General features: G+C 60.5%; 1 protein-coding gene across 4 annotated transcripts in view; it reads right to left on the bottom strand.

Moving 5' to 3' along the window:
* Nucleotides 1-938: 938 nt before the first annotated feature.
* BCL9L (BCL9 like) overlaps nt 939-12,720 on the bottom strand; it is a 28,141-nt gene continuing 16,359 nt past the window's right edge. For all 4 annotated transcript variants that reach the window (XM_080815709.1, XM_080815710.1, XM_080815708.1 and 1 more), the window contains 7 exons: nt 11,903-12,288; nt 11,113-11,232; nt 8,152-8,362; nt 7,903-7,987; nt 5,528-7,820; nt 4,787-5,068; nt 939-4,356 (listed from right to left, as the gene is read on the bottom strand). In XM_080815709.1, coding sequence (XP_080671835.1) covers nt 3,263-4,356; nt 4,787-5,068; nt 5,528-7,820; nt 7,903-7,987; nt 8,152-8,362; nt 11,113-11,232; nt 11,903-12,288 — 4,471 coding nt within the window. In that variant the 3' untranslated portion in view covers nt 939-3,262. The remainder of the gene's footprint in view (nt 4,357-4,786; nt 5,069-5,527; nt 7,821-7,902; nt 7,988-8,151; nt 8,363-11,112; nt 11,233-11,902; nt 12,289-12,720) is intronic.

The raw sequence follows: 12,720 nt of genomic DNA, 5'->3' as shown, positions 1-12,720 counted from the left end.
CGGGGAGGTCTGCGGACTGAGGTCAGACGCCAGGCACCCTCAGACATCAGCCGGCGTCCTAGGGAAGAACTGAGGCCAAGGCAGCAGAGAAAAGCCACCGAAAGAAAAGATTCTCCTTCCTCAGCCTTAGGGAGGGACAAGTAGATACCAAAGCCAGCTGTCTTCTCTGCCCAGGGTGGAGAGGTCCCAGTATGGGCCAGGGGCAGTCAGGTCTGGAGCCCTGGTAGGTCTGGCCACTGAGGAGGAAGGAGACAGACTGCTCCTTCCTGCCCCAGCTCTCCACAGGCCAGACAACCCGGAGAAACTGGGGCAGCAGAGGGGTCCCGATGACATAGAGGGAGCGCTTCATGGAGGGTCAGAACAGAGATGTAGACCCCCCGGAGAAGAATGACAGACTGAAAAGGGCCTCTGGGGGTCATCTCATCCAGCCCCCTACCTGCGGGCCAGACCCAGAGTTTGCCACCTCTCTGGGCCTCGCAAGAGCCACAAGGCATCCCCTTGGGCCAGGCAGGGTGAGAAGCAGGGAAGTCCCCAAGCCCCAGGAAGCCGAGCCCTGCCCCTGAGAGGATACTACTCAGGTGGAACCAGAGGAAACCACTCCGTGCCTGCCTGCCCGCCTTCTCTGGGGAGGGCTCTCCCGCCCTCCTCCGCAGCTCCTGCTCTGGCTAGGGTGGGATGTCGGGGACCCCTGCCCTTGCTGAGGGCACATCTGGAGGAGGCCCAGTCCCACTCCAGGGCAGCCAACCAAGCCCCCTAGAAGGGCCCCATGGTGGAAATCAGAGCTGTGACCCAGGGGAGGAGGGAGAGACTGTCTCTTCACCGTGGAACACTGGGAAAGCCCCAGGGCCCCCCTTTTTCCTCCCAGCATCCAACAGTAAGCTGGGTGTTGGAGTAGCCAGACACGGAAGCAAAAAAGGCAAGAGGCTGGATTTTTAATTTTCTCTTTTTAATAAAAAGGCACCTATAAAACAGGTCAATACAGTACAGGCAGCACAGAGACCCCCGGAACAAGCCTAAAAATTGTTTCAAAATAAAAACCAAGAAGATGTCTTCACATATTGTATTTATATATTTATATTTATATATATATATTTATATAATGGTACAAAATGGCTGGGGGTATGGCCATGGATGGAGGGACATAGGCTGGCCTGTGGAGTTCACCTTGGAAAGCTAGTCTGGTGGCGGAGATGGGGCAAGAGGAGAATGGGGAGGACACTGGGCCCTTTGCGGTCTGACCCCTCTCCTCTGGGCAGGAAACACTTAAGAGTCAGTTTGGGGAGTCTTGGGTCAGCGGGGGGTGGGGGGACGGCTGGCAGGCCCAGGGCCCAGGTTGAGGCAGGGTGGGCAAAGCGCCTGGCAGGATGGAAGGCAGGTGGCCCCCAAACACAGGTGCCAGGGCCCTGGCCCCGGGGCCCCAGGGAGGTGCTGGGGGAGGCAGGAGCCTGCAGCCAGCCAGCCCCAGAGGAAGCGCTTGACCTGGCTGACGGTGGACTGAGGACAGCACCAGACTGGGAAAAGTGGGGCAAATTCCCTTTGTATCACAGCTGCCAATGCAAGGCCAGACCCTGCAGATCAGGAAGGCTAGGGACGGGGCCATGGCAGAAGACACCTTGTGTAGAAACGGCCCTTGGCCCTGGAGGCAGGGCACGGAGGCCAGGGAACTGCCCTGCCACCTCACAAGGCAGGAAAGGAAGTGAGAAAAGGAGAAGTGTTTTACTCCTGGGACCAAGGGGGCAAAACACTGAGTCTGTATGGCTTCAGCTCTGACCGGAGGCAGGTGGGGAGTTTTGGGAAAGAGCAGGGGAGCAAGGGGGAGGCAGTGGCTGCGCCTGGGCCTGGGCACAGAGCCCGGAGCCCCGGGCAGAGGGACCTTGCCGGTGAATGGGCAGGTAGGATGCCCCCTGATTCTCCACCACTTTCTCTAATCCATCCTCAAGGGGTGGAGGCTGGAGGGACACAGATTTACTCAGCCAACCCCTTTTCTTTCCACCTTTGGTGAGAAGTGGGTGGCAGGTCCTGGAAAAATCAGGGCCTGGGGGTTCCCGGGCCGGGGGCTGCTGCAGGAGGCACAAAGCCATCTGGGCCGCCTTGCTGTGCCTCCCCGGCTCTGCGCAATGGGCCACAGAGCCTCCACCTCTTCCTCCTTTCCCTCATCCCACACTGGGGACGAAGGACTTCAAGTTCTGACTAAGGTGTAGCAGCAGGGGACGCCAGACATCCATAGCTGGGAAGCCAGGGCCCCGGGTCTCCTGTGTCAGGCGAACATGCCAGCCCGAGCACACGTTCTCCTGAATTCATTCCGCAGCAGACAAGACTGCCGCTCTGGGGGTGGGAAGTGGAGGGCGGATCTCAGCCCAGAAGGGGCTCTCCAGGTGGAAGCCCAGGTGGTCTGACCTCAGCTTAGGTTCGGGATATCTGTCGTTTCACCATTTGAGGAAGGGACCGGAATGGCATCCTTATGGACCCAGAGACCCGGCAAACAGTGGGAGAGTATGTTGGACTGCGTGGTCCTGAGTCCAGGGGAATGGAAAGGGGCAAAATTTTGAAGAAGGAGGGGAGGGAAGGGTTGCTTTTAACCTTTTCTCTTTTTTGTGACTTCTACCAAAACACAGAAATACAGCACACACACAAACCAGCACAAAAGCGCAGCGCTCTATTTACAGCTGCGGCTGGCACTGCCCACCCGGCCAGCCGCCTGCAGGGAGGGGTGGGAGAGGGGCTCAGCCACAGCAGCAGGGAGAGGAAACGAGGCAGGAAGAGACAGAAGGAAAAACCGGTGGGAGCAGAGAAACCGAGAGGAGAATGAAGCTCCAGGAGCACGCAGAGCCTAGGAAACAAACCTCAGAAAGGAGACAGAGTGGGGAGACCTCTCCTCTACTCTGGCTTCCCCCAACCCAGGATTCTCCCCTCCCTCCCAGGATTCCCTAATAGGACTCTGAAAGCACAGCTGAAGAAAGGGAGGGGTGCAGAGAATGAGGGAAGAGAGAGGCTCCATCAACTGGGGAGGGGTGGGGAAGGGGCAGTCCCAGTGGCCAAAATGGAACCCCAATCCAAAACCCCCCACCCCGCTCTGCCACCTCCCCCCAAGCTGCCAGCACTTCTGGTTTCCACAAATGCCACTCCCCACACAAGCCCCTCCCACCCCATCCACCCCACCCCTTGGCCCAGGCCATCCCAACACTGGAGGGGAAGGAACTTCTTTAAGGGTATCATATTTGCAGGACCGCCCCAGCTCCAGCCACCCCCGCCCAGGGGACTGCTAGAAGGGCAGGTTGGCCATGCTGCCCGGCGCTGGGAGGTAGCCCATCTGACTGTCCAGAGACACACTGCGCTGCCGCAGCGGGTGTGACACCATGAGGTTCTGCTGGGGCGGGGGGCCCATGAGGGAGCCCTGCGGGGACAGCATGTGGGGAGGCTGGCTGTAGACCTCCCCCCCCACCCCCCGCTGCTTCATCAGCATGAAATTCTGCTGGGTCATGAGGCCTTGTGGCGGGGACATGACTCCCTGGTGCAGGCCATGGGGCACCACGCCCTGCTGGGGGGGCACACCTGTCCTGCCCAGCAAGGACATCTGTCCAGGGTGGCACATGGACATGTTGAGACCCCGCTGGACGCCTTGCTGGCCCGGGAGGTTGGGGGGCCGTGAGGGGGTCTGCTCCGCCATCATGTTCTGCAGGTTCATGAGATGCAGATTGGGGGGCTGGGCCTTGGGGGGCTGGTTCTCACTCTTGGGAAAGTATTGGAGGGTGCTGCTTGGCTTCTCAGAGGGGATGATCCTCGATAAGTCGAACTCAGGGATCCCCGTCGGGGTGGGCCGGATCACCTCACTCAGCTCGGGGTCGCTCAGCACTGATGCCACCCCAGGGAGCACGCCCGGGGGGTAGGCGTCGCCCATGCGCCCAGCCATGCCTTTGCCCATCAGGTGCTGCTGAGGGGGTATGGGGCCCGGCGGCTGGCTAGGCAGGTCCTCTGGGGGCAGAGGCATGCTGGAAGGGTAGTGCTGCTGCAGGCCGGGCCCCCCGCCCCCACCCCCACTGGGGGCCATGGCACCATGGGGCTGCTGCAGCCGAGGGGGGAAGGGCATCATCTGGGAGGAGCTGGGCACTGGGCCACAGGGGGCATTCAGGGAGTCTGGGCCCCCTGGAGGCAGCATCATCGAGTTTTGAGGGGGCCCTCCTGTCCCCTGCGCATTGGGGTGCAGTGGAATGTTGGACCCCAGAGGGGTAGGGGAGGGCAACATAGTAGGCGGGGGTTCATGGGACAGGGGCTGCTGGCCTGGCAGGTTCATGCCCATGGGGCTCTGGGCAGCAGCTGAGTTCAGGTGCATCTGGTTGGGCTGGTTATTGCTGATCCCTGTGGGGAGAGAGAAAAAGGGGTCAGGAGCTGTGTGCACCATGCTGGGGAAGGCTGCGGGACTCAGTTCTTCCCCCCTCCCCAGCCAGGCTCATGCCAGGAGGGGTGAGGGCCTCTACCATGGGCCTATGCTGGCCACAGGGACACAGACTTCAGGCATCCAGGTTAGAAGCCAAGAAACCGGAGTTGTGGCCCAGTCTGCCATAGACCTGTCACTCACTGGATGTCAGAAACGCCACTCCACTCGGCTGCCCTGGGCTTGGTTTTACTCCATGACAAGCGGAAACCTGACCCGGGACATCACCCTCCCACTCCCAAGGCCCACTGGGAGCACAGGAGAGCCAGCATAACCACAGGGGCAACAGCTCTTCCCACGCCCAGTGCCCACCCCCAGGTCCTCTTCTCCCTGAACGCCCTTCTGGCCTCGCACCTGGCCCAGAGCCCTGCGGAGGTGGCGGAGGCGGGAGCAGGGGCCGGTCAGGCAGCAGCTCGTCGTCGGAGGTGGCGATGGTCTTGATGGCGTTGTGGTAGAGTGGGGTGGAGCTGGGCATGGCGTACTTGGACATCTGGGACATCATCAGTGACAGGGGGTTCTGGGAAGGCGTGGGGTCTGGGGAGGAAGTGAATGGCAGGCTGGGGTTCATGAGGCCGCTGGGAGGGTTGGCGGGAGGCGCTGAGGAGCTGCTCCGGGGGCCACTAGGCGGGAGGGCACCTACAGAAGCAGGGAGACAGAAAGAGCGGAGGGTAACCGGGGAGGGGAAGACGAGTTTGGTGGCTCACATACACGGTGGGCTAGGAAGAGGCCAGCTCCCAAATCTCCTGACTCCTCCAGGCACACCTCTACTCCAGTGTTCTGCTCAACCCGTTATCACCATTGCCCACCTGTCTTCAGGCAGTTCCTGCAGCCTCGGGGCCCCCAGACAATGCAGAGAGCCCAAGAGCGAACCCCTCCAAATGCCTGGGAGAGGCCCAGGGCACTCCTTGTGGAAGCTCACACTCAGCTGCTGACGTGTGTCCCTCAAGCAGTGTCCGCCTCTGCGCCCAGCACAGATGCCTTTGTGCGCTCACCTGCCCCGCTAAGAACACACCCCTCCCCTCCCAGGTTCCCAGTGCCAGAGTCCCCTCCCCACTCCCCTACCCCCCTCCCCAAGGCCTGGCTCAGCTGACTCACCCTGTTCCATGCTGCCCAGGGTGGAGGAAGAGTTCATGTTGAGAGGCGGTTGCTTGTTCTGGGGGACCCCAGGGCTGGGCATGGCTGTCTTGGGTGAGGCGACCCAGCCAGGAGAAGGCACCGCCACGGAAGGAGACTTGAGCCTGCTGGGCGAGCCAGTGGGCGAACGGACGCTGAGGGAGGAGCTGAGGACCTGTGGCGACTTGAGAGGTCCCGGCGGGTTAGCCGAAGGCAAGGGCACCATCTGTGAGGGGGTCTGGGGTGACTTGAGGTTGGCGGAGGGCGAGGTGACCAGGGGTGAGTGCACCTGGCTAAGGGTGGGCGACTTCAGGTGCCCCATGCCCGGCGAGCCCATCTGATTAATACTGATGGTGAGGTCTGAAGGCCGTCTGCCCAGCCCCCGGTTGGGGGCCGAATGCACCGACCCGGGAGGATTGGACGCAGGGGGCAGGGGCATGTGGCTAAGCCGGGTGGTACCCACGTTACCCATGGGCATTGAGCTCTGGTCGGGACTGAACATGTCTTGGGTATTGCCCATGTCCTGGGGCATGGCTTGGAAGGGCCCCTGGCCCCCAGAGAATCCCTGCTGGCCCTGGTTGGGGAACTGCGAGGGCATGAGCATCTTCTGTGGGCCACCCATCATGCCTCCGCCGCTGTTCTGGGCCCGCACCCGGGCCATCTCCTCAGGACTGAGGCCCTGCGGCCCCATCATGTCCCCAGGGCCCCGCATCTTCTGTGACATCAGCATCTGCTGCTGTGGGGTCATCTGGACATTCAAGTTCATGTTCATGTTCATGTTCACATTCATGTTCATGTTGAGGTTGCCCGGCCCCATGGGAGGGTCCACCTCTCTCAGCCCAGACTGCCCCATGGGGGGACTCAGGAGGCCCCGGCCTCCGCCGAACTCCATGCCCATGGGGGTGCCTGCCAGGCCCTCGCCACCGGCCATCTGCCCAGGAAACATGGCCGGCTCCATCTGCCGGTGTGCCTGCATCATCCGCTCCATCTCCATGCCCTGCCCCATGGCACCGCCCGCCATGCCCAGGGGGCGCTGCATGCCCATCGACCGCTTCTCCAGCAGCTGGTGCCGCAGCAGCTCCTCCCGGACCCGGGGGGTCATGAATCGCTCCGCTTCACCCTGCCCGCCAGGGTAGGGCACAGCATTCTGGGCAAAATTACTTGGCCCCCCCATGGGGGGCAAGTCTTCGGTCCAGCCCATACCTGGCCTCACAGGCCTCTGCATAGCATTCATTGGCACCTCCATGGGCATCCCCTGCATGCCTCCAAAACCAGGCACCCGTTGCATCTGGTTGCCTGGGAAACGGGGGCCAGGAAAGGGAGGTCCGCCCCGGAGCTGCATGGGATCTTGGACATCCATGGGGCCCCGCAGCGGTGCACCCATGCCGGGGGGCCACTGATCCCCGGGCTTGCTGTGGTAGGGAGGCGGTGGCCCCCTCACCATCATGCCCCCCATGCCCATCATGTCTTGCAGGGGGCGGCCCCCGTGCAACCCTATCTGCTCTTCCTTCCGCCGCTTCTCCTCGTAGTACTCTTCCTGCAGCTTGCGCCAGGCCACCTGCTCTGGTGTCAGGCTGTCCTGGCCCAGCCTCTGCATCATCATGTTCATCTGCTGCCCCATGTCCCCGCCTGGGGGGTGCCCAGGCACCTCGTGCTCCAGCGGGGGTCCCCCCAGGCTCTGCGTCTGTGAAATCATAGACTGCAAGGGCTCCTCATACTTTTTCAGCCCACTGGGAGGGGCCGTGGGGGGCTGCTGGGGGGCAGGAGGGGCTTGTGCTGGTGGTCCGCCCTCGCCGGCTCCTCCTGGGGGTCCCTTGAGGAAGGGCTCCGTCTCCCCGCTGCGGAGCAACAGCCGCTCAATGTCCCGCAGCGTCTGGAGGGAACGCTCCCGGTGCTCCAGCTGCTCCTTGGAGAGGCCCTCAGAGCCCACCAGGCTCCGTTGCCCATTTCCTGTGGGGGCAGCCTCCCCGAGCAGGGCAGGGCCAGGGGCACCACCGGGGTCTCCTCCCGGAGGCAGCGGGTTGCTGGCGGTGGCGGCTGTAGGGGTGTTAGGGTGGGTGCCGCCGGCGCCACCGCCCGTGCTGGCTGCTCCCACCGAGTTGGGCGTCAGGTCCTGACTGGCGTCTTCAGGTGGCCCATCTGAAGGCAGAGTGGGCGGAGCGCTGCTGGGGGCCGATGGGGGCGGCGGCGGCAGTGGAGGGGGCTGGGACTGCGGGGTGCCCGCGGATGGCGTGCTTAAGGGTAGCGGCTCTGGGGTAGGTGGCACTTTCGGGGCCTGTGGGAGGACAGAGGCGGAGCATGAGCCAGGCAAGGGGAGGCACCAGCAATCCCACTGTTCTCAGAGGCGCCCCACTCACCTGGTCCAGCTTGGCCCGGGGCACGTTCTGCTGGTGGTAGGCAAGGATGGAGTCAGCCCGGCCCTGCAGCACGGCCTCAGCGGCCCTGCACAGAAGGGTCAGGCACAAAGGTCAGGGAGGCAGGTTGGGGGGGAGCCCTTGCCCTTCCCCGACCTAGTCCAGCCTAGCCCTGGCTCCCTGCAGGCGGACACTCAGGACTGCAGGCTGAGGGGGGCACAGAGCAGGCTGGGCCCACCCCGAGGCACTTACGTGTTGGCCAGGTGGGTGGTGAAGACGTACACGTACTGTGAGGGTGGCTTGCCGGCGACACCCCCACCCCCACCCCCGGGGGCGTCGGGCCGGAGGCCAGGCGGTGGCCCATGTGGGGGTCCTGGAGCGCTGCTCTCGCTGAGGGGAAGTTGGGCGGCTTGGCCGGGACCCAGCTGTGGGGCCGTCATGGCTGGGTCTGCTACATTACAGTCTGCACGAGAGAGGAGAGAAGCCCGGTAAGCAGCCTCGACTCAGAAAGGAGAGCCCGCTGGCGCTGCCCCCCACCCCATCCCAGGCAGGCTCACTGCTTTTCAGCTCAGGCCAGCTAGGTGATCTGTTGCCACACTCTGGTGGTATGCGTCTGGTGCCCACGCTTACTTGCCCTAGATGTCTTCAACCAGGACAGAAATCATGGGGACCATATGGAGATGAGGGGAAGGGGAAATGGGATGCTTACAAACAGGCTCCCCTGGGTGCCTGGCATCCCAAAGGACACTTAACAGATGTGATTCCCTCTGACCACAACATCCCTGGAAGGCAGGTGTCCTACGCTCTGCTTTACAGAGGAGGAAACAACTCTGGAGGAATGACATTACTCACCCAACATGACACAGCCCATCAGTGCCGAACCGGGATCTGAACCTGGGCCGGGACTCCAAAGGCCTGTTCTGAGCCCACAGACTACGGGTGTGTGTGTGGGTGTGTGTGTGGGGGGGTGTGGTGTGCACCTGCAAATGCTCTGACCAGGTGAGGGGAGAAGGCCAAGAGACTGCACAGATTGATGAGTCAAATGATGACTGGTTTTGCATTCTAGCTCACCACTAACGGACTCTGTGCCCTTAGGAACAAGACAGCTCATCCCTTTAAACCTCTGTTGTTTCACCTATAAAATGGGAACACTAACTCCCTGCTCTGCACAGCAGGGCAGGTCAAAGAAATCTCTTTTTACAGCAACTTCAGAACTATGTCGCCAACAACAACAACAAAAAAATCACTTAGAAAACAGAGTTAGAAAAGACTGGCATGGGGCACCTGGGTGGCTCAGTGGGTTAAGGCCTCTGCCTTCGGCTCAGGTCATGATCTCAGGGTCCTGGGATCGAGCCCCGCATCGGGCTCTCTGCTCAGCGGGGAGCCTGCTTCCCTTCCTCTCTCTCTCTGCCTGCCTCTCTGCCTACTTGTGATCTCTGTCAAATAAATAAAATCTTTAAAAAAAAAAAAAGAAAAGAAAAGACTGGCATAATGGGTGCCCTCCTGGCGTAGACTGGCCACCCTGAGCACCAAATGATGTCTGTTCCATGGTCACAAAGTAGACCTAAGTCCAAGCCCCAAAAAGATCTACACGTGGTCATTAACGAGACTAGGTAAGTCAGTGGACCCACTCCCATGCCAAGATAAACAAATTTTGCACAGAATAACAGAGCCAAAAGCTTGGGGGTTGGGGGGCCTGAGAGCTGGCCTCAGTGTGTGAGGGCTGTCCTGGGAAGAGGAAGGTGCATAATACTCCGTACACAGAGCTAGGACTCCTGGGTACAAGTTACAGGAGGGAGGCAGGCTTTATTCCGATAAGGAACTTTCTAGTACAGTAACAATAATGAAAATGAGCAGTGTTCTAAGTGTCATGCGTAGTAAGTCATTTACTCCTCACGCCAAATCTGTGAAGAAATCCATTCCTATAGATGAGGAAACCGGGACCCTTTCCCAAATTCACACAAATAATAAATGGGAGATCCAGGATACCAACCAAAGTTGTGACTGCAGCGTCTGTGCTACCAGCCGCTACATCGGCTGCCCCCAAGCTAAGAACTCTCTGAGAACGTCATGGCAAACTACAAATAAAATAGTATCAGTGGTTGCCTTAGTGCTGGGGATGGGATGGTAGCACCTTCTCCGTATTTCCCTGTTTCTTCCAACGTTTCTACATCCCGGCAGTCTAAAGTTATAAAAGTGAACTGATGGGGGCTGTGGGTCCCAGGAGGCAGTGACCACCCCCATCTGTCACTGACGGGTTCAGAGGGGCTCATGGATGGCCAGTCCCCTGGGGGGGCACCTGGGACCAGAGGACCTTTAAAGTCCCAGCCTACACAGCCCACCTGTACGGACATGGTCCACTCCTTCCAAAAACATCTGCTCGGTCTGTTTCCTCCTCTGCAACAGGCATCTTAACTGTAATTGCCCCTACTTCCCAGGGCTATTGGAAGGATTAAACAAAGTAGCAAAGGAGCCAGCACATTTTTTTCTTCCTTCTTTCTAGGGTCCCAGCCCACCGAGCAGGTCACAATTTAACATTCTCTGGCTAGTTCACCTGCATTAAGTTGTTTCTCCCCTCAAAGAGATGTCACCTTTGAGGGAAATCACCCAATAAATGTATGCGAGCTTCCCACGGGCGGGAGAATGTCCGGTTCTCCCCATTACTTGAGCAAGGCCCAAATACACACTGGTCAATAAAAGAATGAGAGGAGTGGGCATCCACCCACACCCACGCCTCGTCCTGGTGATGCACGCTAGGCATTTGCCAGCCATCAATCAGAGGCTGGGGATGGGCGCCAGAGGCAGAGCCAAGGTCAGCTCCCACCCAGGCTCAGCCAGACTTCTGAACCCAACTGTCTGGCTCCCAGCAATGCAGGACCCTCACCACCCTCCCTCTACTGACCAGTAGGTGGCAGCAGAGGCCAAGAATTCATGGGAGGAGGTGGAGGTGGTAGGGCCAGGAGGGGCCACCCCATCCCACCTCTGTCCCTAGGAAGAGGGGCTCACTGAGCACCTGGAAGGCAGGGGCTAAGCTGTCACAGCGCAGGGAGGGACAGAGTGACAGGTGAGATGGGAAAGAAGTAGTCTGGGTTCCTGACCCTTGCTCTCTCTCAGACTCAGGCCTTTGAAGGTGAGGAGAGGGAGGCTCCCTCAGGGCAGCCATGCCCCTGGGGCACCGTGGGCCACAAGATCCTGACAGCAATGGGCACTCACTGTGGGTGGCCCCAATGGGCTTGTCGTCCTCCTCGCTGTCGGGTCCTGAGCACCATTCGTCCCCGCTGTATGGCTGCTTCCGCTCCAGCACACACCGCCGCTTACTCCGAGGTGCCACCTCTGCCCAGGCAGGATAAGGTGGGCAGGGGTCAGACCAAGTGCCCAGAGGCCCCGTCCTCTCACAGCCAGGGTCTCCATGGGCCCATTCTCCCAGATGTCCCACCCTAAGAGGGCACTGCCCAGGCCATGGTGGGCACTTTGCCAGCCCTTGGCCCCCACCACACCATTTGTTTCTGATTTCTCTCTCCAGCCCCGCTGCCTGTCTCCCTTCCCCCACCCAGCACCAAGCACAGCATAATCCCCAACCACAACTGGTTCTAATTAGGGATGGGGGGGGTGGTGAGGGAGGGGAGAGCCACTGCTACCCTTGCAGGCCCCAGAGCCTGCTCAAAGACTCCCACCAGATGGGATACCAGGAGGTTCCTTAGGAGGTGTGTGGGTCTGCTCCTCACCCCAGAGCACCTCCCTCTCCCCCTCCAGAGAGGAATGAGGCTGACCATCACGCTGTGTGGCCCCTCCATGGGTGGCACTTGAAGATGACAAGGCCCCGCCCTGGCCACCCCCGCTCCTGAGAGAATGGCCAAGCCAGTGGGTATAACGGGGGTAAGAGAAAGGGGACCCCGAATAAATGCTGGAGAGAAGCAAGGGAAAGGGATTAGGCAAAGGGGGCAGCAAGCATGGGCCTTGGACTGGAACATGCTGGGGTCTTAGGGATCAGGAAATGGGGTACCTTTGGCCTCTGAGTCCAGGGATGGGGTCCCAGCCTCTCGCTGCTCTCCAGAGTCCACAGACACGCTCCGCTCCCTCTTCACCTTGCCCTTGAGTGAGCTGAAAGGGGGCACCCCTGCTTGGGGGTTCTTCAGACTTGAGTTGCTGGGTGAGATCTGGTTGGCCTTGGCCCCATGGCTCCCCGCCCCCACGCCCTTCGGGCCCAGGTTGCAGGTGGGTCCTTGGTTCACATTCTGGTGCTGGGATTGGGCCCCTCCATTCCCTGTCTTGCCATGATTGGTCAACTTATTTTCTGGGTGCATTGGCTTGGCTGGGGCTGGGGGGCAGTGGCCGCGCGGGGACAGCGGCGGGCTCCCTGGAGCTTCTCTCCTCCTGGGGTGGGGTAACCTGGGACAAGGTGGGAGAAACACGAAAGGTTAATCTTGCTAGGGGCCTAGCATGCCTGCATTTTAACCGTCCCCATCCCACCTCACCTAATGGTAATGGAGGTGGGGGCCAAGGAGCGTGTTAAGACCACCAGCTATTCCCTATCTCCTCCTGTGGTTCCTCAGACAAGGGCTGATGCCTTTCTCCACCTTGGGGAGTGAAGATAGGGCAATCCTCTCCACCTCTCAGACCCCACAATTCAAGTAGAAACCAGGGCCTTGGGAGGCAGCATCCACCCCCACCCCCAACATCCATCGGACAGCAAGCCTCCCAGCAACTCCCCCCAACTAGCACCTGACCAACACTTGAACATCTCTTTCAGGGTTTGCTCTCTCCAGACTCCTTCCAAGGTCCTAATCCTCAACTTTGATGTGCTCCGCACCCGCACCCGCA

Source organism: Martes martes, assembly GCF_963455335.1.
Source record: "Martes martes genome assembly, chromosome: 10".
Taxonomy (NCBI): domain Eukaryota; kingdom Metazoa; phylum Chordata; class Mammalia; order Carnivora; family Mustelidae; genus Martes; species Martes martes.
This window is presented reverse-complemented; position numbering and strand designations above follow the sequence as displayed.